General features: G+C 44.5%; 1 protein-coding gene across 1 annotated transcript in view; it reads left to right on the top strand.

Moving 5' to 3' along the window:
- The first annotated feature begins 4246 nt into the window (after positions 1-4246).
- The window catches only part of MPP1 (MAGUK p55 scaffold protein 1), a 55171-nt gene continuing 36620 nt past the window's right edge, over positions 4247-22797 (top strand). The window contains exon 1 of the mRNA XM_060249737.1: positions 4247-4540. Coding sequence (XP_060105720.1) covers positions 4439-4540 — 102 coding nt within the window. The 5' untranslated portion in view covers positions 4247-4438. The remainder of the gene's footprint in view (positions 4541-22797) is intronic.

The following is a 22797-nucleotide window of genomic DNA, read 5'->3' as shown; positions in this document are numbered from 1 at the left end:
TCTCAGACTTCAGAAAGAAGATGTACTTACCTTTTCCTCCCAGGTCCTGGAGAGTCCAGCACAAACAAGGCCACTTCACCCCCAAAGGGAGTTCCTGCCAGTTACACCCCCCGCCCCCGATCAAGCCAGGAGGGATGGGGGTCCTAGGAAAGGTTCCTGTACTCCTACATTCCCTAACAATACACACAGAAATAGTGATAGAAAAAGGATTATACATTCAATTAAGGATGCATTGCTTTATTTATTTAATGTAGATTTAGATCCCACCTTTCCATTATAAAAATAACCTAAGTGGATTATGCACACACAAGGAGAAAGAAAGAGAGAGAGAGAGAGAGAGAGAGAGAAAGAGAGAGAGAGAGAGAGAGAGAGAGAGAGAGAAAGAGAGAGAGAGAAAGAGAGAGAGAAAGAAAGAAAGAAAGAAAGAAAGAAAGAAAGAAAGAAAGAAAGAAAGAAAGAAAGAAAGAAAGAAAGAAAGAAAGAAAGAAAGAGAAAGAAAGAAAGAAAGAAAGAGAAAGAAAGAAACTTCAGGCCAACAGCAGCAAAAACAAAATAGCAATAAAAATATGAGAGGTGTGTGTGTGTGGGAGGGGGATATTTGTGAAGTTCCTGCATTGTGCGGGGGTTGGACTAGATGACCCTAGAGGTCCCTTTCAACTCTATAATTCTATGATTTTTTAAAAATAATAATAATCAAAACTGCAGAAAGGCTCATATGGATATAGCTGGTCTTTTGATATTGCAGAGAAAAATGGTAAAATATTATTTTCAGAATGGGTGTAAGGAGCATGTCATTTGTACTTGAATATTTGTACCTGAGTCCAAAATATAAATTAATTCATTACAAAAATGTAACACTGCAGTGAATTGTTCAAATCTACATGAGATGATCCTGCATTGCTCTATGGATGGATGGGAAGCAATTGAAAGTCATATTCTCAGTGTGTGGACACACAGTTTGTTGCCAGGTAGGATTATCGATTCCCTGCATCAAAATCCTGCCTCAGGAACGGATATGGTGAATCACATCAGCTCTCATCCTGGTCCTAGAAGTATCTGGAAGCAGGACCCTGTTCATGTTGTAATGCTTGATGACTGTACAAATGGGTCTGTTGCAGATCCTACACCACAGATAGCATTTTCACATTGAACCAACCTGAGATTTCTCAGTGGAATCAGTCTGAGAGAACCTTAGGAACAATCCTAAATGAGACTACTCAGAAGTATGCCCTGTGTTAGTCAATGGGCCCAGTTCCCAGGAAAGTATACTTAGGATTGCAGCCCTTCTTCTGCTCTTATATCCTGCTCTGTCCTGCCCAGGGCCTTTGCTGCTGAAACTTCTGCCTTTTCAGGTCTCCTGTCCAGGGCACAAACATTATTTCTCTGCAGACAAGAGATACTTGTAGCTAGAATTACCAGCCTCCAGGTAGGACCTGGAATTCTAACTTATTTCCAGGTTACAGAGATCAGTTCCGCAAGAGGAAATGGCAACTTCAGAGGGAGGACTCTATGATGTCATGTCCACACTGAGCTCCCTCCTTTCCCCAAAGTCCACTCTCCCATACACTACCTCCACAACTCCAGGAATTTCCCAACTTGGAGCTGGCAACCCTACAGTCTCAGAGTGGTCACCAGACCCAGCACTTGCTGAATTGCAACTTTTGCAATTCCCATGATATGAAGTCATGGGAAACCAGAACCATGTGACAGGAAGAGGTGGAAGCCGGAGCGATGACCTCACTGCTTTCAAGCCGAGGACTCACAACAGATGGAGAGGATGCAGACAGGAAGCAGAAGCTGCTCTCAGTGCACATGGAAAGAGAGCCAGGAGGTCCAGCACCTTTGCTTTCTGCCCAAGTTCCTCAGTAGCAGATCCTTTGAAAAAGCAGCCAATAATGTTGGCTCTGTAAGGGTTGGCAACCCTGCTTCAGGACCCACCTAAGGGTCCCGGCTCGTGGGCTGAAAAACACTGCCACAAAACAATCTCCTGAATCACTGAAGCAAAAGAAATCCACACAATTTCAGCAACGGCATTGACAGCAGTGTTCCCTCTAAGCTGAGTTACTGTGAGTTAAGTCACAGTTTTTTAGTCTCTGGCTCATACATTTTTGTCTTAGCTCACAAAAAATGGCCTCAGAGCAAACTAATTTAGGCACTAGCTCACATCTTTAATGCTAGTAGCTCACAAAATAGAATTTCTACTCACAAGTCTCCACAGTTTAGAGGGAACACTGATTGACAGATCTGGGTTTGCAGCCCATCCCTTGCTTGGGCTCCTTTCTTCAAATGACTCCACCCTTCCTCCCTTATTGCCCCATATTCCTGGAACTGCCTTCCTAAATGTCCCTGTGCTGCTTCTTTTCCTTCCCTCCAAATTCGGTTTGGTTCAGTTCAGTGTAGGGGTCCGACTGTTGGAACAGAGCTGAGGGGACCAAGGTTCGGAACTGCCGGCAGGTTGCATTTGCACCAGTCACTCTCAGTCTCAAGAAGGTTGTTGTTGGGAGACTCTCAGCACCTCACAATTAAGGATACATCTGCCCATCGGTCTTCAATTTTGGCATATTTATTTCCTTCACTATGTTCTCCCCTGGAATTAAACCCAAACAAATGGTAACCATATACACTGAGCTTCTTATTCCTGTTGGGTTCTTGAATCTGTTCAACATCTTGATTATGCTGTATGTTAATGTGCTGCTCACCCTCTACCTACACCTATGGACTGGTAACTTCTATTTCAATGTACATAAGAAAGTGTGTGTGCACATTAAAGCTTATACCCGAAGCACAAAAAAGCTTAAGACCTCATTGGTTTTAAAGGTGCTGCTGGGCTCAAACTTTGTTATAAAGAAGGGAAGAACTTCGTTCTTTTTTTTATTATTTCAAGTATAGTCAATCTGAACAGTTACAACAATAATGATGCATCATATCAATGTAATAAGCACCATTCAACAAAACTGTTACCATAAACCTAAATCATTTACTTGCTTAGGAATGTCTCCAACATCGATTAGATATTCTAAGATAGGTAACCACACTGAAGTGAAATTGGTTTGAGCGTTGCAGTTTTCTAAATATTTGATGTTATCAGTAACTTTAGTTAACATGTACATATCCCACAATTTCCCATGCCACTGTGCTAGTGTTAGTGGTCTAAGAGCAAGTGTTCTCCAGAGCAGGTGTTATGTATTGCTCCTGGAATGTTCCTGGGTGTGCAACCAGAGACTTTGCTGAGCTTGAAGCTCCAGAACAATAGCCACCTGGACTCTGGGAAGTGGCCAATCAGGAGTCAATGAGCCAGTACTTGTACCTATAGTTAAGAGCTGTTGAGTTGGGGGTGGGATCATTTGCATGCATTTAAGGCCCTGGGGTTCAGTCTGAGTTTAGCCTTTGCAGTGCTGTAATCACTAATAGAGAGCTGTGATCACTCTTCTACCAGCCTCCTCAAGCATTGAACCCAGTATTTTACAGCAAGGAACTGTCTCACTGCTCAAGCAACTTGGGCTGCATTAACACATCCTCACTGCAAACGTCATCCCAAAGTCGGAAACGACCGGTGCTTGCACAGGGAACCTTTCCTTTTCCCACTGCATTATAGCAATCATCTGCAACGGAAGATAACAACACAGGTGCCCTGTTGGATCGGACCTCGAGGGTCCATGTCGTCCAGCATCCTGTTTCACATCATCGGCGGCAACCAGCTGCCCTGGGGGGAGAGCGAACAGGGCACTGAGGCCAAGGCCTTCGGCTGACGGCGCCTCCTCTAGCGCAGATATTCCGAAGTTCACTCCTCTGGATGTGGAGGTTTGTTCTATTCCCCAGACAGGAAAAATCTTGTGTTGTTTCGCTACAGCAAAAAAAACTGCGCAACACCCGGCAACCCGCAGCCTTTCACATTCACAGCTCAAGAAAAACAATTCTCGCCAGCCTAAAAAAATAGCAACCGGATTTTGCAAGGCCCAGCCGCTTCAACGCCGCTAAGGGTCGCCCCCATGTGTCTGGCATGGCAAGCGCCTGGGCTCCGCGAGCGGAGAGGAGGAGACTGGGGCGAAGCGGGGGAACAGGCAGGCGTTGCTTGGAGAGGTAGGACGGCTGCGCGGCTAGTTGGCGGTGCCCAGCAGCTGCCCTGCTTTTGGCAAGCGCGCCGAGTCTTCTCGGCACGGGAAAGGGCTGCTGCGGGCCGGGGAGGGACGATCGTCCCCGCTAAGCCCCTCCCGGCGGGCGGATCCAGGCGGACAGCCCTCCCTCTCTCCCGTTTTCTTCGGCGCCGGAGGACTTCGCAGCCCTTTTCGCTCAGGGCGCGCGGCAAAAGGGGCTGGGGCGCCCGCGGTGCTTCCACGGCGATCGCGCTCTGCTGCAGCCAGCGGGGCCAGCTGCCGTCACACCGCGCCATACCGCGCCGGGCACCTAACCTCAAACCTGCCCGTGCCGGTCTCCCGCCATGACGCTCAAATCCGGCCGGAACGACAGCGTGAGCAGCATGCGGACGGCGCTCTCCGATCTCTACCTCGAGCACCTGCTACAGAATAAGCCGAAGGCCGAGGTGAGACACGCCAACCGGGGGACCCGAGCGCTTGCCGTGTCGGGAGGAAGAGGGTCCCGGCGAAACGCAGCCGCGGCAGCCCAGCGCGCTATACCGGGAAAAGTGGGGAGGCGTGAGTGCAGCGGCCGGAGACTCCTCCCTCCCGCTCATATTGGGGAGGGGGGGGTTGCTACCTCTAAGATGCACGAATGAAAGGGGAGGGGGGACACACTGTTCCAGCCACTATTGGCCTGCATATGGTATTTTTCTTGCAAATAATTTACAGGCGTTATGCTGTTTTTATTATGTTTATTTATTTATTTATTTTTTAAAAAAAATTATGGCCCAAAGCAGCTTCCAGTATCATTCTTCTCTCCTCTGCTTAATCCTGACAACAGCAACCTTGTGAGGTAGGTTAGTTTGGGAGGGGGTGACTGATCCAAGGTCACCCGGCTAACTGCTTGGACAGAGGGAGGATTTGAATCTTGGGCTCCCAGATCTTAGGCTTCTGTGTCTGGGGAGATAACGGCGACCAGTATTTGATCCACCCACTTTTGAATTTCACGGGTGATGCTAAAAAACGCATCTGAGCTTGCTATTTGGGCACTGCTTGAGGTGCCTAGAAAGTAAAATGTACACCCGGACAGGAGCCAGCATGGGCTTGGTGTAGGAAATGCAGAACTCCGGTATTCAGCTGCACTTCTGAAAACATGGCTGAGGAGCAGAAATCTGGAGAAAAGAGACGTCTTTTCTACCAAGCAGATTTAATGCTGTTTGCAGCTTGTCCAGTGTTTGTGAAGTGTGTTACCCTTCCAGTAGGCATTTAAGGGGGGGGGGGCATTTAAGGTTTGCAAGCAGTACTGCAACTAGGGGCCCTTGGGGCGGTCCCCCCTCCAAAATCTGCCAGACATGCTATCTTCTGGTCCCCTGACTCCCCCTCTCCTGTTGTTTATGCTTCACAAGCCTGTTTTCAAGAAATGGGGTCCTTTACACCACCACAGTTCTGACTAAACTGTCATGTAAGGACTCAGTGGCCTGGGGCAGTTTGTATCTTGTGTTCCAACCGCAGTCTAGGGTTGAGGACTGGAAGCTCCTACAGAGGGTCTCTCTTCTTCTCTTAGCAGAACAGTTGGAAACTCCTGTGTTGAAGCTCCTATGCTGCCTGGGAATCTTTGGATCTTGGCTGCTGATGCTTTCACTAGACCAGAGGCAGATTCCCTAGAGCAGTGGTTCCCAACCTTTTTGGCACCAGGGATCAGTTTTGTGGAAGACAAATTTTCCACGGACTGGGGTGGGGGTGGGAGGGCATGGTTTCGGGATGATACAGTTGTGCACTTTATTTCGGTGTGGTGGTGAAGTGTGTTGTCTCTTATCTGGGAGAACCAGGTTCGATTCCCCACTCCTGTGAGAGCTCTTTCAGCGCCACCCACCTCACAGGGCGTCTGTTGTGGGGGAGGAAGATAAAGGAGATAGTGAGCCACTCTGAGATTCAGAGTGGAGGGCAGGATATAAATCCAGTGTCGTCTTCTTCCTCTTCTTTCCCCTCTTCCTACTACTACATTGTAATATATAATGAAATAGTTATACAACTCACGGCCCAGTTGCTAACAGGCCACAGACTGATACTGCTCCACGGCCCTAAAGTGCAGGAACAAAACCCTGCAGAACACCACCTTCTAGTGCTTATTCAGGACAGAATTGTACAGCCGGCTGTAGAGGCAGGCAGGTAAACAAGTGTGAAGGGGCACAGCAGGTCAAGGCAGGACAGGAGGGGGTGCTCTGCTCCTCACACCTCCTGTGATCAACATGGGCTTGGAGCAAACTGTCTGTCAGGCTTTGGAGTATTCCTTGTTGAATGTTTGTCCTTTGTAGCATTCTTCGATAAAAATCAGATGTAGTTGCCATTGCGCAAAAGCCCTGCCAGGCAAAGGAGTGTACTGGTAATGCATGGTATACCGGGTCTCACTTGTGTAATGTAGTTGGTGTTTTAATAATTAGCATTCGGTCTGCATGAATAAGCCCTCACCACACCCCACCCCTTCGCCTCTAAGAGAGACTAAACACGGTAAGAACTGGTCCTGATTCCTCTTTCTCCTTTGTTGTCCTGGCTGTCTTGTTCCGTATTGATCCTTTGAACAGGAGCATGAAAGGTACAGGAGCACGGGAGGGGGGGGGTCTTGAGGAAGGCCCAAATTGCTGCCGCTTTTTGGGGCGAAAGAATTAAATGTTTCGCTATAGAGGAAGCTGGTGGCTGTGTTTTTGCTGCAAAGTTGCATCTGGTCAGAACTGGAAGTGGCTGTCACGCTTGTGCTGATTCAGCTGCAGAACTCTCCTGCTCGGAAAGCTGCATAAAATCTTGGTACAGTGAAGCCCCTTCTGATCCTGCTGCACCTGAATCTGGTAATGGGTTTTTAAACCTCACCCCAGCAGCATAAAGTAGTACATACTGTAGGCATCTCATAGTCTCAACTTCAGCCACAAAATCAGTTTGGGGCCTGGGCAAGCCACAGCTCTTTCAGCCGCTGTCCCCCATCTCTCAGTTTGCAATGTGAGCTTAATGACGGCAGAACTACCCAGTCTGTGTGCTCCCATGATTCTCAGAATTACAGGTAACATGTAGTTCCTCCTTAATATCGCTCTGCCTTAGAGATTACTGGCTGAGCAATTACACAACAAAGCTGCAGAAACTGATTAAAGTGTAGAGAAAGTGTTAGTCAAGAACTATCATAAACAGTAAAGAAGATTTATATCCCGACCTCCGCTCAGTCTCAGAGCAGCTCACCATCTTCTTTATTTTCCTCTCCCACAACAGACACCCTAATGAATATGCCTTCTGATGCTCTAAGATCCATTTTGGTCTGTTTTTCTTTAGGAATGTAAGTTTAGGCTTTTGATTCAAACACTCTTAGATGACTCAAGAAGGGTTTGTGTTCATCCTGTAGTTTAATTGGCATACTTCATGTACCCTTAGTGGGTAGGCAGCAGTACTGATTGCTTCTCCCCAGTATTTGCCAGCCAGTTCTGCCTCAAGGAGCATACATCTGGACATTTCAGTGAGAGAGTGGTTCTTTGTTTCTCAGGGGTGTCGAACTCATTTGTTATGAGGCTGGATCTGACATAAATGAGACCTTGTTGGGCTGGGGCCATGTTAGGCTGGGTCATATGTGTATCTATTTCAAATTAGGTAGCAGAGATATAAACTTTATAGAGGACATAGACAAACACAATTAAGAGATTTTTTAAAATTCCTAAAATAAAACATGTTTAAAACATTAGCACTCATTGGTCTTAAAGGTGCTTTCTTTGTATTTCTCCCATGGGATCCAGGGAACTGGGTCCTTCCTTCCCTAGGGGGCCAGGTAGGGGAGGAGCCTCAGCCAATAGAAGGAAGGGAGGCTTGGCTCAGCAGTTCTGCTGTGGAATGGAGAGAGCCTGACAAAGCAAGCCATCCCTTCCTCCTCAAGGGAGGAGCCTCAGCCAATAGAGATAATAGAGGTTTTGCTCTGTAGCTCCTGTGTGATTGAACAAGCCTTGCAATGCAAGCTGCGATGCAGAAGGAAGCAAGAGAGGAAGAAAGAAGCAGATGACAGCCAGTTGCTTGGAGGCCTGATAGAAGCCCTCCGGGGGCCTGATTCGGCCCCTCGGCCGCATGTTTGACACCCCTGTATACCATTGTCTTCTGGCATATACACAGTTGTATGTTGGTGTTCTATTCTTCTGTCAAGTAATTTGTCATCTCATGTATTCCCCTCCAATATCAGTCTGGATTACTAGTGGCTTTCTTAAGAATCTGTTACTGAGTACTGCCATTGCTAGAGAGGAGATGGGTGACAGATTCTCACCATTAAAGGTACATCAGTCTCTAATTCTGACATATTTATTACCTGTGTTATCCCGCTCCCCTTTGAGCTCAAACACATGATAACCATAAACCAAGCTTTTTATTCTTTTTATCAGTTAAAAATATATTCACAATTTTGCATGGTAATTTACTACCAACCCTCTTTTATATGTATGGCTGCTTTTCCTAATTCCATTTCATTGTCCGATGGAGTGTGCTTGCATATGAAAGCTCACGCCTTGAATAAAATTTTGTTGGTCTTAAGGGTGCTACTGGGCTCTAACTGACTACTGCCACAAAAGCCTCAGAAATTTCTAGTCCTGGACCTTTCCCTTTAATTAGGTAGATCCACAGTGTATTTCAAGTAATCTTCAGTAAATTAGCACATTTTTTCCCACTAGGGATGAGTTCTCATGGGCCAACAAATATCACTATGCATTAGTTTCAGAGGGCACTGCATTTGGCTTGTGCTGTCTGTGCTTGTTAAAGCATGGTCTGATCCCCATTGCTTTGATGGAGCATACACACTTTTCTGCATCAGCACATTTAGTTATTAGCAGGGCTTTTTTTTGAGCAGGAACATAGTTCTGGCTGGCTTGGCATCAGGGGTGTGGCCTAATATGCAAAAAAGTTCCTGATGGGCGTTTTCTACAAAAAAGCCCTGTGGGAAGCAATGGTGATATCAGGGGATGTGGTCTAATATGCGAATGAATTCCTACTGGGCTTTTTCCTATAAGAAAAGCCCTGGTTATTAGCATGCCTTTTCATGCTTTCAAACTGGCATACTGCATAATCTTTTCTGTGACCCCATCTCCTGTGCCACAATCTGAAACAATTCTTGAGATTATGCTGCTTTACAAAGTTTACTTTCTCTCTGTGACACCGAAGCAAAGTCTGTACAAATCCTTACTCACATCACCTGTTGCAATTGAGTCAGTCTTGTTGCTGAAAAATACATACTATATCTCCAAAAGTGGCTTTCTTTCTTTGCCATCACTCTTCCAGAGATAAGATTATGCTCTAGCCTTGGGGCATACAAACAGTTTCTAACAAGGACTTCTCAGATTGCACCATTTGGAAGTCTGCAATACAACGTCCAATAGCCAGTGCCTTCAGCCCAGAGGATTTTCCCATCTGCTGTGTGCAAGTTCTCTTTCCTTTGTCCATCTGAAGGTTTCAAAGACGCTTCTGTCATTGCACGTGTGCTAAGAAGCACTGGAGTCAATATAGCAAGTGGAGCTTTTTGCATTACCTTGGGTAATATCAAAATGTACTTTGTTGGATGTTCATTAATTTCAAGGGAGCCTTTCTGCTTCCCTCTTGCTTTCAGGAAATAGTTTTTCTCTGAAAAGGCAGTTTTACTGCCTGAAAGGCAGTTTTACTTGATATGTCCTGGTTTGCTACAAGAATAGCAAATTAAATGTCCTTTGTTTTTTATATTCAGAGCCATTTGACCAGACTCCGATCACTTATCTTCCTCTGAGCCTCTTTGTCAAGCTGATTGATACCTTCTTTCAGGGACAAATTATCTTTAGCTTCTATTGCATGGATAGCATTTTCATATGAGTCTGGAAGTGGCTTAAAATTAAAAGAATCATATCCTGCTCTGGAACTTTCCTGCAGTTCTCAACTGTTGAGCTAAATTCAGCATCTCATCCAAGTGATTTCACAAGCTATCTTTCTTAAACTAAACACAGATTCCTGAAGTTGCATATGAGAGACTACAAGAAGAATTTGACCTGTAGTCTTTGTATTTTCTCCCATACCTTTTTGACAGTTTGCATATCTGTGAGCCTTAACAGCAGATGTTCTGTTAGACCTGACATAATAGCTGATCTTGCTCTAAAGTTAGCAGTGAGTTCCAAGCTGTTTGTCCTTCAGCTCCTTTGGCTGGCCATCCTGTCTGGGTACCTTCCCACAGATCTCTCTCTCTCGATCAAATGGATCTTAGTTCTTTCTCTCCAAATCTTATTGTTCTCTGTGAGCTTATCTATCCAATGACCATGCTGTGCACCGCTGGAGGTCACCATCTTTGATCCTTTGTCTCTCCATCTCATGCCTTGCTGGCACTTTAAAGAGTCTCTGGCAATTTTCCACCTTTAATCAGATTATCCTGGGCCCATAACCTATTGGTTGAGTAACTACACAACATAGCCTCACAAACTGATTAGAGCGTACAAAGCTTTATTCAGAAAATCATACTTGGTAGAAAAGAGTACAGATAAGAGTTAGATTCCTAGCTATATCGCTAGCTAAGAGAGAGCTGTGAGTGCTGAACTTCCAAGGAGGAGGATATTGCTCTAAGAGTAGCAATCTGGAGCAAGACAGGGTATAACACTTATCAGGATAGAAGGTGCTGACCTCATTGATCTGACTGGCCTTTCTCTCGCTGCCCTGTGCAGCATTCTTCTATTCTTTTTGTACGCCAGACCTTGCTTACTCCAACATAGACTTGTAAAGATAACAGATAATATACGTGAAGTGCTTCGATCTCTTGAAGTGTGCTTTTATATTTGCTAAATATTGTTAATAAAATTTATTTGCAAGAACAGAGACACGAATGTCTACTCTTCCCTTTCTGCAGGCTGCTAAAAGTTTAAGAAAAATGCCTCCACCCTTCCTTGAAAACATAGCAGTGTTTTGATCAGGAGTAGCCACCTGCTGCCTGTTAACCTATTTTGCTTGGCGGGCCAGGGTGGTTCTGCACTCAAGGATCAAGGCAAGTCCCTGAGGCACTGGTAGTTTTGCTTCCAATATGTCTTGTCTAATAAAACTATAGGCCAACCAGCACAGCAGCCTCTTCAGAGATACAAATTGTGGGCACTTGGGCCAAAAAAGATTGCTTGTCCCTGGCACTGACCCTAACAGGTTCTGAAGGGGCAGAATATCTTCCTGGGCACTGTCACTGACAGTTCCTCCCCATGTGTTCACTTGAGGCAGTGTAGCTCTGTGGGTAAAGCATGTGGGTTTTGTGCTTAATATTAGAGTTTTGATCTTTGGCATCTGCTTTTGGTGTGAAGAAGAAGAAATTGGATTCAAAAGCTGCCCTTCACCTGGAGTCTCAGAGTGGCTTACAATCTCCTTTCCCTTCCCCTCCCCACAACAGGCACCCTGTGAAGTAGGTGGGGCTGAGAGAGTTCTTTCAAGAAACTGCACTTGAGAGAACAACTCTGACACTGACTCAAGGTCACATCAGGAGGTACATGTGGAGGAGTGGGAAATCAAACCTGGTTCTCCCAGATTAGAGTCCGCGATCCTAACCACTACCCCAAACTGGCTCTTAATAGCTGTTGGCAAAGACCTTTTCCTGCATGAGATCCTTGGGACAGCTAGTGACCTAGGCAAACTAATGATCTGACTTGGTATAAATATGAAGGGGAACAACCACAGCTAGCCTCAAAGGTCACAGAAGGATGCATGGAGGAGGGTGGTCCATTCCAATAAATTGGCATGGTGCCTGTTTATGGCTTCTAGCTTGTATGCTTTTAAGCCCTGGGAATCTGGCTCCATTTTGAAAAATCTGTTTGAAACCCACAGTTGAAAAGGGGCAACAGAGCGGCGGGTGCATCCCTTATCTTAAGAATTGAAAGTGGGTTAATTGGCGGCTTTTCTTTGAACTCCAGCTTCTTCGATCTCTCTCCTTGTGTGACTTGGTATCCTGGAGGCTCTGTTGTCTTTGTGACACTCCTCCAGAAGTGCTTCTGGCTTGTCCATCACCTTGCCTGAACTGTGGAAGGCAGCGCTGAACTCAGTCCTGCAAGTGAGATCAGTTTGCTGCTAGAGTCGTCCAGCTGTTCCTGGATTCTTAGACGTGACGCTCCTATTAATGTGCCACCGCTTATGTTGCAGTTTTCTGTTCAGTTTGCTCTTTGTGGAGGCTGTGTTTGAACGAGCATTTGTGCTCCGGTAGCTGCTAAAACACTGATTGTATGGCAGCAGCAATCAGAGGAGGGCCATTTGTCTAGACTAGAGCCTTCAGCTTCCCAGTGAGGTGACTTTTAATTCTAAAAGTGGTTCAGCAATTCTGGGTTTCTGATGCCGCCTTTACTCAAGCCGGGTCTGGAATCTGTGCCATTTTTTCCAACCTCGAATGGTCCTTTCTAGGGGGACTGTTTAGCCTGCTGGTTTCAGGTTGGGAAAACGGCATAGGGGAGAGATTATTCTTTGCATTCACCACAGTTGCCATCTGAACTACCACTTGCTCGGACATTGAGAAGAACCTGCAACCTCACGTCTGTCTGTTACACAGGGTGGAGATCCTGGACCCAACCTGGGTAAATTTGTAATTTTGCAAAAACATGTAAAAATTTGCCTTTTTGCATGGCTGTGTTCTGCAGACAATTGGCTCTCTAGACAGCGAATTACAGGTACCTTTATGACTGGGATTGGGCATACAGCTTACTGTTGAACTGGTCATCTATGGTGAGTACTGAATGGTCTGCAGGTGATCATGCAGGGAAGGCTTTGTTAATTGAATATGAGAGCTTCCTTCCTTCCTTCCTTCCTTCCTTCCTTCCTTCCTTCCTTCCTTCCTTCCTTCACCTGAAGACTGCAGATGGCTAGCTATATACATGGGCAGACAAGCAAGCTAGTAAATTTGGAGTCGGCAGCACAAAGTCTTGGGTTCTGAAGCACTTTTAAAGTATATAATGTGGTCTTTAGTCCACTGGGACAGACGTACCAAAAGATGCAGTGGTTTGCACAAGTCTTTGACTGAGTTGTACTTCACCTTGACCCTCAGCTTTGCTATCCTGTCCCATCATCTTCTGCTTGAGTGATTTTTTTTTGACCATGTGACCTGGCCTTTTCTTTTGGATCTGAGTTTGTTTCCATACTGTTATACAGGGTCAGTGTTGATCGAAGTGCGTAAAAACTGTGTATTCTCTTCAAACTGCTGCTCCATTCTGTGTACTGCTCCTAGCACATAGAAAACTAATATGCCAAGGAAAAGGCTAGAGTAGACCAACTCCCTCCTTCCTGACGCTTACTTTTCTAGGTGCAGGGATCTTTCCTTTTTGTGCAAGAGCATTCTATTGTGGGTCCTCTGCTTCCAGTCTGAAGTGACACAGCCCAGACAGCTTTTCCACCCATTGGTCAGAACTAAGCCATAGTTCATTGGGTTAAAGCAGCTGCCAGACAGGATGGTTTTGCTCCCCTTCTTGTTGTGGGCCACTTGCCGGAAGAGTCAGTTAAGCATACTGAGGATCTAACATGACCTTTGGGCCAGAATAGTGGCTTTTAAAAGGAACTAATGACATGGAAATGAATGGTCTTGTTAATGTTTGAGCCTGTTAATGCTCTGCTTTGCATTTATTGCACTGTGGGGGAGGGGAGAGGACCAGACTTGCTTTCACAGTTGTCTGCCGGTTCACTTAATCCAGGGGTATCGAACTCATTTGTTATGAGGGCCAGATCTCACATAAATGAGAGCTTCTTGGGCTGGGCCGTAATAAAATGTAATGCCAGGTAGCAGAGATATAAACTTCATAAAGGACACAGGCAAACCAAATTAAATAAAAAAACCCCTTTAAAACATTCTTAAAACATTAGCACTTCTGCAATTTTTTTTAATTTAACAAACTTTGATAATTGACCCCCTCTTGCTCTGAATTATTGCATCAAAATCTGGAGACAATGTCTGTGCTGTAGCAATCTTGAGTATGCTGTTCAGGTGTTGTTCAGGTGTGTATCTGTAAGTTGCAAACCTACTTTGGATTTACTGACATTCATTATGGAAATCTCATGGTCAGTGCTTTCAGCCTAAGATGCAGAGGAAAACATAAAATGTCTGGGAATTGCAAGCTTTTGTACATAAGTTGCTTCATGTTCTGGTCAGCCAGTGGAGAAAATAGAGGCTTTGCTCTGTAGCTTGACTGAACAAACCTGGCAAAGCAAGCTGTGATGCAGAAGGAAGCAAGAGAGGGAGAAGGAAGCAGGCAACAGTGAGTTGCTTGTGGGCCTGATAGGAGCCCTCTGGGGGCCTGATGTGGCCCCTGGGCTGCATATTTGACACCCCTGCCTTAATCTTTTGCTGCTTAGGGGGAAAGTATCAGACTGCTTCCAGACTGGTTGCAGTTGATGATACTTGGGAAAGTGGCTTCCTTCAAGCCATCATTCAGTCTCACTGCTTTAAAGGGCCAACTATGTTTTACGCTTAAATATGCCAATGTAGAACCTGACAGGTGTGTGGGAAACAGCTTAGGAAGGGAAGTGTCTTTGAACAGAAAAATGGCTGGTGGAGAAAAACGTAAGCAGCACTTATTCTCCTTACTCTTCTGTCTGAAGTTGCAGCCTCTAGAGCAGTGAGACTGAGTGATGGCTTGAGGGAAGCCACTTTCCCAAGTATCATCAACTGCAAGGGCCACATTTAGATGGCCATCTGACAGCAATACTGATTCTGTGAACTTATGCAGATCATGGGAGGGAGGGCAGGAAGGGTTGCATCAGTGCTTTGTTCTCATGGCCCTTTCTTACACACCCAGGGAAATGCTGGTCTCCACTTTGGGGTCAGGCAGCAGTTTTTTCTCCAGGCCACTTTGGCCAAGGATCCTGGAGGTTTCCCCTCATCTTCTGGGCATGGAACAGGTGTGTGTGTTTTGTGGGGGGGGGGGGGAGGTAGTTGTGAATTTCCTGTATTCTGCAGAGGGGTGGACTAGATGACCCTGGATATCCCTTACAGTTCTGTGATTCTATTTGACTTCCATCCTTGGTGTGAGGCCTCTACCTCAAGGAGGCTTGCGGCTTACCCATTCTTATGGCATCTGCCAGTCACAAGCCCCCTCCAGGAAAGGCCTCGCCCCCTTTCCTGAAACATGGTGCAGGTGTAGGGTTGCCATGTCCCCTTGCCAGTCCAGCAGGGGGATTTGGGGGGTGTTCCAGGGGTAGGCAGGGACATCGCTTGGGGGATGCTCTGGTTTTTGGGCAAACCGTATGGTTAAATTGGGCTTAAACCATAGGGTTTACCCCCTGAACTAGAGCATCCCCGGCATGATGATGTCACTTCTAAGAAACTAAGCCCTTCATTTTCCATTGGGATTTATTCCAGATTAAGTGAGAGGTTAGATGGGATGTGACGCAAGAATATTGAAGTAATACAGCAGATAATAAGTAGTGTTGATAGTGGACAATGATTGGAATTTACAGGAATGATGGAATATTCTATTAATGTATTGTATTTTTCTGATACAAGTGATACATTGAAATTATGTATTGATTGGTATGTGCAATTTTAATCCAGGTGATACTAATGAATGTGATTTTTAAAATTACAACGAATGGTATGTGATTAGTGCTTAGAAAGGGTTCCTTTGGTGCTTTATGTATTAAATCGGGCTTGAACTGCCGTAGGGTTTGCCCAAAAACCAGAATATCTAATAAGAACATAAGAGAAGCCATGTTGAATTAGGCCAATGGCCCATCCAGTCCAACACTCTGTGTCACACAGTGGCCAAAAAGCCCAAGTGCCATCAGGAGGTCCACCAGTGGGGCCAGGATACTATGATGTCACTTCTTAGCCCAATATGTAAAAGTGAAACCTAATAATAAGACACAACTTGGCATGAGATGCAGACTGCATCAGCTATTTCTGAACATATCTTCTGTCACCATGATGTCACTTCTGGGTGATGTCATTGCATCAGGTATGCTGCATGGCGAAGTCCTTGTTTAGGGGATGGGAAACCCCCCAGTTGGTCCACATTGAGGAGAATCCCCTGAAACTGGGGGATCCCCTACTAGGACCTGGCAACCCTGTGAGATGCTGCATTGGGAAGCAGTGCTCAGAAGAGCCACAAGAGGCATGTCAAGGAGCCACATGAAGTTTGCAAGCCATTGAGTGAATACTGCAGCTCTAGAGGTTGCTTTTAATTTTTTTGAAAACAAAACTGCCCCCATGAGACACGAGTAATGGAACATATGCTGTAGAACAGCCTTCCAGTCAAGATGTGCACCAAAGTATCAGATTTTGGTTGTAGAGCAAGAAATTAATAATTCCCAAATGTTTTTCTTACAGATTTAGGAATTAGGGATTTAATCCCATGGGACATTGGGAAGGGTTAGCAGGTATACACCAGCAGCTGATACTTCCCAGGATATGTTCTTCCCAGGATATGTTCAGAAACAGCTGCCTCTCATGCCAAGTTACGTCTTATTATTAATTTTCGCTTGTATGTATTGGGCTTAGAAACCATTGCAGAAGTACTGATTTCTGTGATGCGATAAGGAGTATTCCCCCCTCCCCTTGCTTGCTAAGTGCAATAGCAGCATGGAGAGAGATGTTTCCTGACAGCAGGCTGGAGCACTTAGACATGAGTGATTCTGCTTTCATCAAGCCACCTTCCCCATCCCTGCATTTTAACGTGCAGACTGGATTGCACATGTACTCAAACCTGCTGTCTGAAGTACCAAGATGAGTACGATATCAGCATCCACATCTGACTCCTGAAGGGGCTCCAAATTAGGTTTGGAAGCATTGGCAGGCAGGCAGGAAATTGAGAAGGCACCCCCTAATCAGAAAAACAGCAAAGGGTCATTTCGACTAGAAAATCACTCCAGGTGAGAGTTACCCAAACGTAGTGTGCTTGTACTGCTGGGCAATATCCTGGCAACAGAGTGCATCATGCAGACATTAGCCCTTGCCAATAGAAGTAGGGAAGTTTTCACACAGGAGGTGAGGTGGAGGCACGGGGTTGGACCAGGCCTATAGCTTGGGGGGTGGGGGGCTGTGTGGGCCCTGCCCCCAGCTTCTGGGCTGTTTGTCCGCTAAGCCTGGTTCCTCCCATGATGTTTTCAGCTGCAAACTGGGGATGCCCCGTTGCTTCTCACAGTATCACTTAGGATGGTAGTGTGTGTGTGATATTATCCTCTTAATTTTCACAGATTTCCACTGGTAATTATTCCCGTTCTACTTTTTGTGTATCTAGAACTCAAATAGGCAAAGAGAGTGCTGGATGGTCAGAGCAAAGAAACAGAACTTTTCATGGACACCCTACAGCTCAGTGGTCTTAGTATAGCGCATGGGGTTTTTTTGTATGTCAAAGGTCCTGAATTCAGTTTATGATTGTACCAGTTGAGGGCCCAGGTAGCAGAGCAGGGAAAGAACTAAGGTTGCCAAATTCCTTGATATTTAGAGGATGGAGCTGGGGGAGGGCAGGGACCTAAGTGGAGTCTAATGCCATAGAGTCCATCCTCCAAAGCAGTCATTTTCTCCAGGGAAACTGATTTTTGTCATCTGGAAATCAATCGTAATTCTGGGAGATCTCCAGGTCCCACTTGGAGGATAGCAACCCTAGAGTACCACAGTAAGGAGAGAAAAAAACCTAAAAAACCCCTGTGGAATATTAACGAAATAATACTAGAAAAGAAACCACTCAACATCGTTCACTCTCTTAAAGCAAAACAGCTATAAAGCAAAAAACTCAAAACAAAATTCCTGTATATTTCACAAAATTACAATTATAAATTGCTTACAAATTCAGATATGAAATCTTATAAAAATACACCATCCGTACAAAATATACCGTCCATTCAAAGATTCACGTGTGCATGTCAATTTCCAACTTTAGAATCTTCACATATGATCCACCTGGGGTTTATGACAAAAAACTAACTGGAAGCCAAATATTGTTTCTTTGTTTCCTTGCTATCAATATCATCAAATTTATCACATGTTCCAGGATCTCCGCTTACAATCTTTTTTGAATAGAAAACTTACTACCTTTGAAAATATTTTACAAAGCAGCAAAACTAGACTCAAAGGCTCAATATCACTGCTTTACAAATTACTAAATTCTAAAAGATTGAACGTCCCAATATCTTTTCAACCTAAATGGCAACGAGACTGCAATTCAGTTTTAGAAGATAAGCAATGGAGCTCTATTTGGACTTCTTTTTTTCCCCCCAACAAAGAATAACATATATTTTATAACCTACAAGGTAATGTCACAATATTAACACGGTCCACGAATGGTGAGATACAATTTCAGTTCAATGTAATATTCTACAGTATTTGGACTTCTATTTTTACTACCAAAGCAATTAATGTAAAACTGCAATTCTATAAGGTAGTTAGCAGATGGAAATTACACTTAATGGTTCTCAAATGACCCAAATGCTGGAAGGCTTGTGACATAATAGGTTCCTTTTTCCACTGCTGGTGGAGTTGTCCCAAGGTAGAATTTTTTTGGAAAATGATTGTTAATTATATATCTAAAATAACAGGCTGCTCAATCCCTCTTTGCCCTAAATTAATTCTACTCAACATCTGGGAGAATCTTTCCATACCCAGTTTATTTAAGGATCTAATTTCACTATTATTGGTAGCTGCCAAAACTTCTCTGGCTCACCTTTGGAACACATCATCTATCCCATCATTTAGACAATGGCTCCAGAAAGTTTGGGAAATTCTAGCCATGGACAAGATCCCTGATTGTATCTCAATAAATGGAAATTCCTCATTTCACTAATGTTTTGTGGAAAAATGGCTTCCCTTTTTTGAGTTCATTGGAAAACATAAGTTTACTAAAAACTGGCTTCCTAACAAATACTGTTGCTTAACATTATATTGAGATATTATTTCTATAACAAATCTTTCCCACCTAATCACTGTTTCATGTTATAGTTTGGTCTTTTATTGTTATTTGTATTTTACTACCTGATTACCTATTACATATTTATATCATTTGTACTTACTCTGTTGTACCATGTTTATTTGTAATAAATAAAAAAGTTTGTTTAAAAAATTGTGGCAGGGTTTAAGCTTTTGTGAATCATTGCTCACTTCTTCTGATCTGAAGAAGGTGCTGCTGGACTATTGCTCTTTTTCTTCTGCTAGACAGACTAACACGGTTTACCCATCTTAAGCATTATTATAACTAGTGTCGCTGCAAGGGGAGATGCTGCATGATCTCTCTCTCTCATACCATGGCCGGATCTGGGGGGGGCAGAGGGGGGTACTTGCCCCTGGCGCTGACAGGGGGGGGCGCCAAATTGGGTATGGAGTCCATTCTGTTCTATGGGCTCATAAGATAGAATGGGCCCAAAAGGGGGCATCATTTTTTAATTTTGCCCCCCCCCCTCAAAAAACATGTAGCTCTGGTCCTGTCTCATACATTTTTATCCTGCCCTTTCTGCAAGGATCCCAGGGCAGAGTACATGGTGGTGCTCCGTTCCCTATATTATGCTCACAACCGCTCTGTGAGATAGATTAGCTGGAGAGAGACTGACTATACAAGGTTGGCAAGCAAGCTTCATGATAAACTGAGGATCTGAACCCAGCTGTACCAGATCCTGGTGTGCCACTCTAACCACTGGGTTGACATCACAACTGATAAGCAGCAAACAAATTAAGCTTAAACTGCTGCTTTATTCTTCTTTCATCTAACCAGCAGTATTAGACAGGAAAAACAGCCATAGGAGCAAACACAAAAGGCCTTGCAGTTCTACAACAAGTGCCAATTATTTTGTGCTCATCCCCAAATGCAGAATACATTAAGCCTTGGATCAGAGAGATGTGGTGGCCACAGGGACTGCATAGAGAGCATCTGTCTAAAAACATTCCTAGCTCTACCAATTTTTTGGCTCCTTGCTGGAAAGACCAATTTCTGTCCTCATTTCTGGTGCAACACCACCAAATGATAACGTATAACCATCTGATCTTTGTCCCTGCCTCTGTAGTACTTGCAGCCATACGAGAGGCCACCTGACCTGTCTCAACCCAGAGTGCCTGCCTTGAGTCTCTCTCACCCCTAGATCCAGATAGTGCCATTTTCTGTTCAGCTGCCCTCTCTAATTTATTTTGCTTTGTCTTGCTTCTCTTAGTTTATCTCTGACGGTTGGAGCCTCCTGCAGATGTTTCCTCTTTTCCAAACAAGAATTTGGGGCTGGGGGGTTGGGCATCCATGACTGCAGCTTTGAGCAGCGCAGCAGAAGGCATGTTAAGCTCACAGGCCCCAGCATCAAATTTCTAAGCATCTGGACCCTAAAATGATGCTGATCCTTGTCTGATTTCTGAAAGGGCAAAGGCCAAGTTTTGGTAAGGGTCATTAGCAGGCAATATGCTGCAACAAGAGCTAATTTTACAGCAGGCAGGTTATGGGAATAGGTTTACATAAAGCTGAAGATGAATATATTCTATAGTTTGCTTTTTAATACCTTGTAATTTTAAACAAGAGCACAGCCAGTGGTATTTGGTGCAGGAATATAAATCCTGTTGCATGTCCTCCTGCCTTCTGGTCAGGATGAGCAAATGTCCCGTTTCTTTTAAAACTTTTGCTGACTGTCTGAGTTCTCCAGTTTTCTCTGTTGCTTTTAGTACATTTATTTGTGTGAACTTGTCACACAGTTTTTGTGTGCAATTATCTGTATTCAGACATACAATGTGAGTTATTTATATATACAATACGCGCATAATGTATTATGCAGCTTTCCTCATGCACAGTTAACATTGATAAATGCTTATGTTTTATGGGGAGAATTTGGTGCGACGAAACAGAAAATGGTGTGAAAACAAAGGATCACGTGGTTGGATCCTCAGGACCTGTTCTACTAGTGGAGGACTTCCTTCCAGTAGAAAGAATCAGATGCAATAAGGTATTCCAAAGGTGAAGGCTCCTTTTCATGGAAGAAAGTGTCTCTGTTAGCAGAATGGGTCCACAGCTGTGCTTTTGAAATGCACAAAGAAGAATCCGAATGGGGATTCTCAAATCAAAATGGCAGGGCTGAGAACTTTGATACATCTGAACTGTATATCTGTACTGCTGTTGCTTTCCTTGCCTTGCCCTGCCTGCAGGGGTGTGTACCTAATCTCAGTTGTACCTAATCTCAGTTGGTCTTTCAGTGACTGTGAAAGTGATCAGCTGTTGCTTTGGGGGTTGCCAGCTGCCCCAGAAGAAAAAAAAAGCTGGTCCTTTTCATAGAAAATGTGTAGAAATGGGCTATTGAAGCTTTTCATGGCACAGAGATAAATCATCTCTAAATAATTTCATCACAGAAAAGGCGGGACATTTTTCTCCAGGTCATTTGGCAACCGTAGGTGTTTGCTTGGAAGTTATCTGCCTTTCTGAAGCCTACCTTGAGATCAGCTCACCACAGTGATTGGGACGTTCAATACACTGGACAGCATCGTTGGGGTTTATTCTTCAAAAGCCAGACTCTCCTTTTTAGCTGTGGGAAAAAGCTCTCTTTGCATCCCACAACCGAAAGCCTAAGGTTCATGCTGGGTACGGGGCAGGTGGAGGAGGAGGGGGAGTGTCCTGGCTAGACCAACCTTTGTGCTGGTTCCTGGAATGTGCTGTATTCTGGGGAAATCTTTGCTGAGCCCAGAGATTTGGCGCTGAGCTGCCTCGTGGACTCCTTCAAGAGGAAGAAGCAGAGATTAGAGAGGAGGCTGGGCTGACTCAGCTCTCCTCACAGGCACTTTGAACCCAGGCCAGGATTGCCGCCGGAGGAGAAGCCAAGAGGAAGCAGTCCAAGAGTGCTGATCCCGTTCGGTTGCTACACAGTGCAGCAGGCTCAGCCCCAAGGCAGACTGGGAAAAAAACCAAAACCAAATACAGTGGTTTTTCTTTAAATAAAACCAGCAGATTAAAAAAAATTATATTAGATTTTTTAAATAAAATTCGTTATAAGGAATAAACTTCTCTGAAAGACAGGTATAATTCTGTAGTATGAGATGGTATAATCATAATGTTTTTTAAAAAAGTTTTAAGTTTCAATAGATCATGGATATGAACCCATCCTGTCTGAGGGATTCCTGAGGCTTTTGTTGATTATTTAGTTGATTTTTTAAAAAATTTCCCAATGGGACTTGTTGCTCAGTCTAGAAGACAAGATCAGAGTTTCTTAATTCTGCAGTTCTCAGATTTTTTAAATAAATAATATAGAGATGAGAGAATTAAGCAACAGATCTCAGTGCTGTTGTCCCTTCACAGATGTGTGGGTTAAGGTTATGGCAATTAAGAAGAATGTACTATGTAGAAAGCCATGATTAAATCAAGTGTTCCTGATGAGTGGTTTAAATTGTGATTTCAATCATTTCCATCCCTAGGGGCTTCTTCTGATCTTACTCATGGTTGGGCTTCCTATCTTCTCCCCTCTAACAATTATAAACACAGCAAGAACCTGGGTGAGACCGCAGGCCTTTTCAGTGGCCAATGAAATCAACCGTGTTACTCAAAGCAAAAAATGCTCACGGTCCCAACGGCTATAAATCAGATATTTAAGTAAATATCAAAAAGCAGTATGAAGTGATATAACAATACTTGTGGGGAAAAACATTCCCATACATTTTTTACAAGTAGTTCTTTGCTGACTACAAGAGCCCCGTCGCACAGAGTGTTAAAGCTGCAGTACTGCAGTCCTAAGCGCTGCTCACAACTAGGGATGTGCAAAAAAAAAAAAATTTGGTATTACACGGATTTGGAAGTATATGGGGGGGGGG

Source organism: Heteronotia binoei, chromosome 11 (genome assembly GCF_032191835.1).
Source record: "Heteronotia binoei isolate CCM8104 ecotype False Entrance Well chromosome 11, APGP_CSIRO_Hbin_v1, whole genome shotgun sequence".
NCBI lineage: Eukaryota > Metazoa > Chordata > Lepidosauria > Squamata > Gekkonidae > Heteronotia > Heteronotia binoei.
The sequence above is the reverse complement of the archived record's forward strand: the minus strand, read 5'-3'. Positions and strand labels throughout refer to the sequence as shown.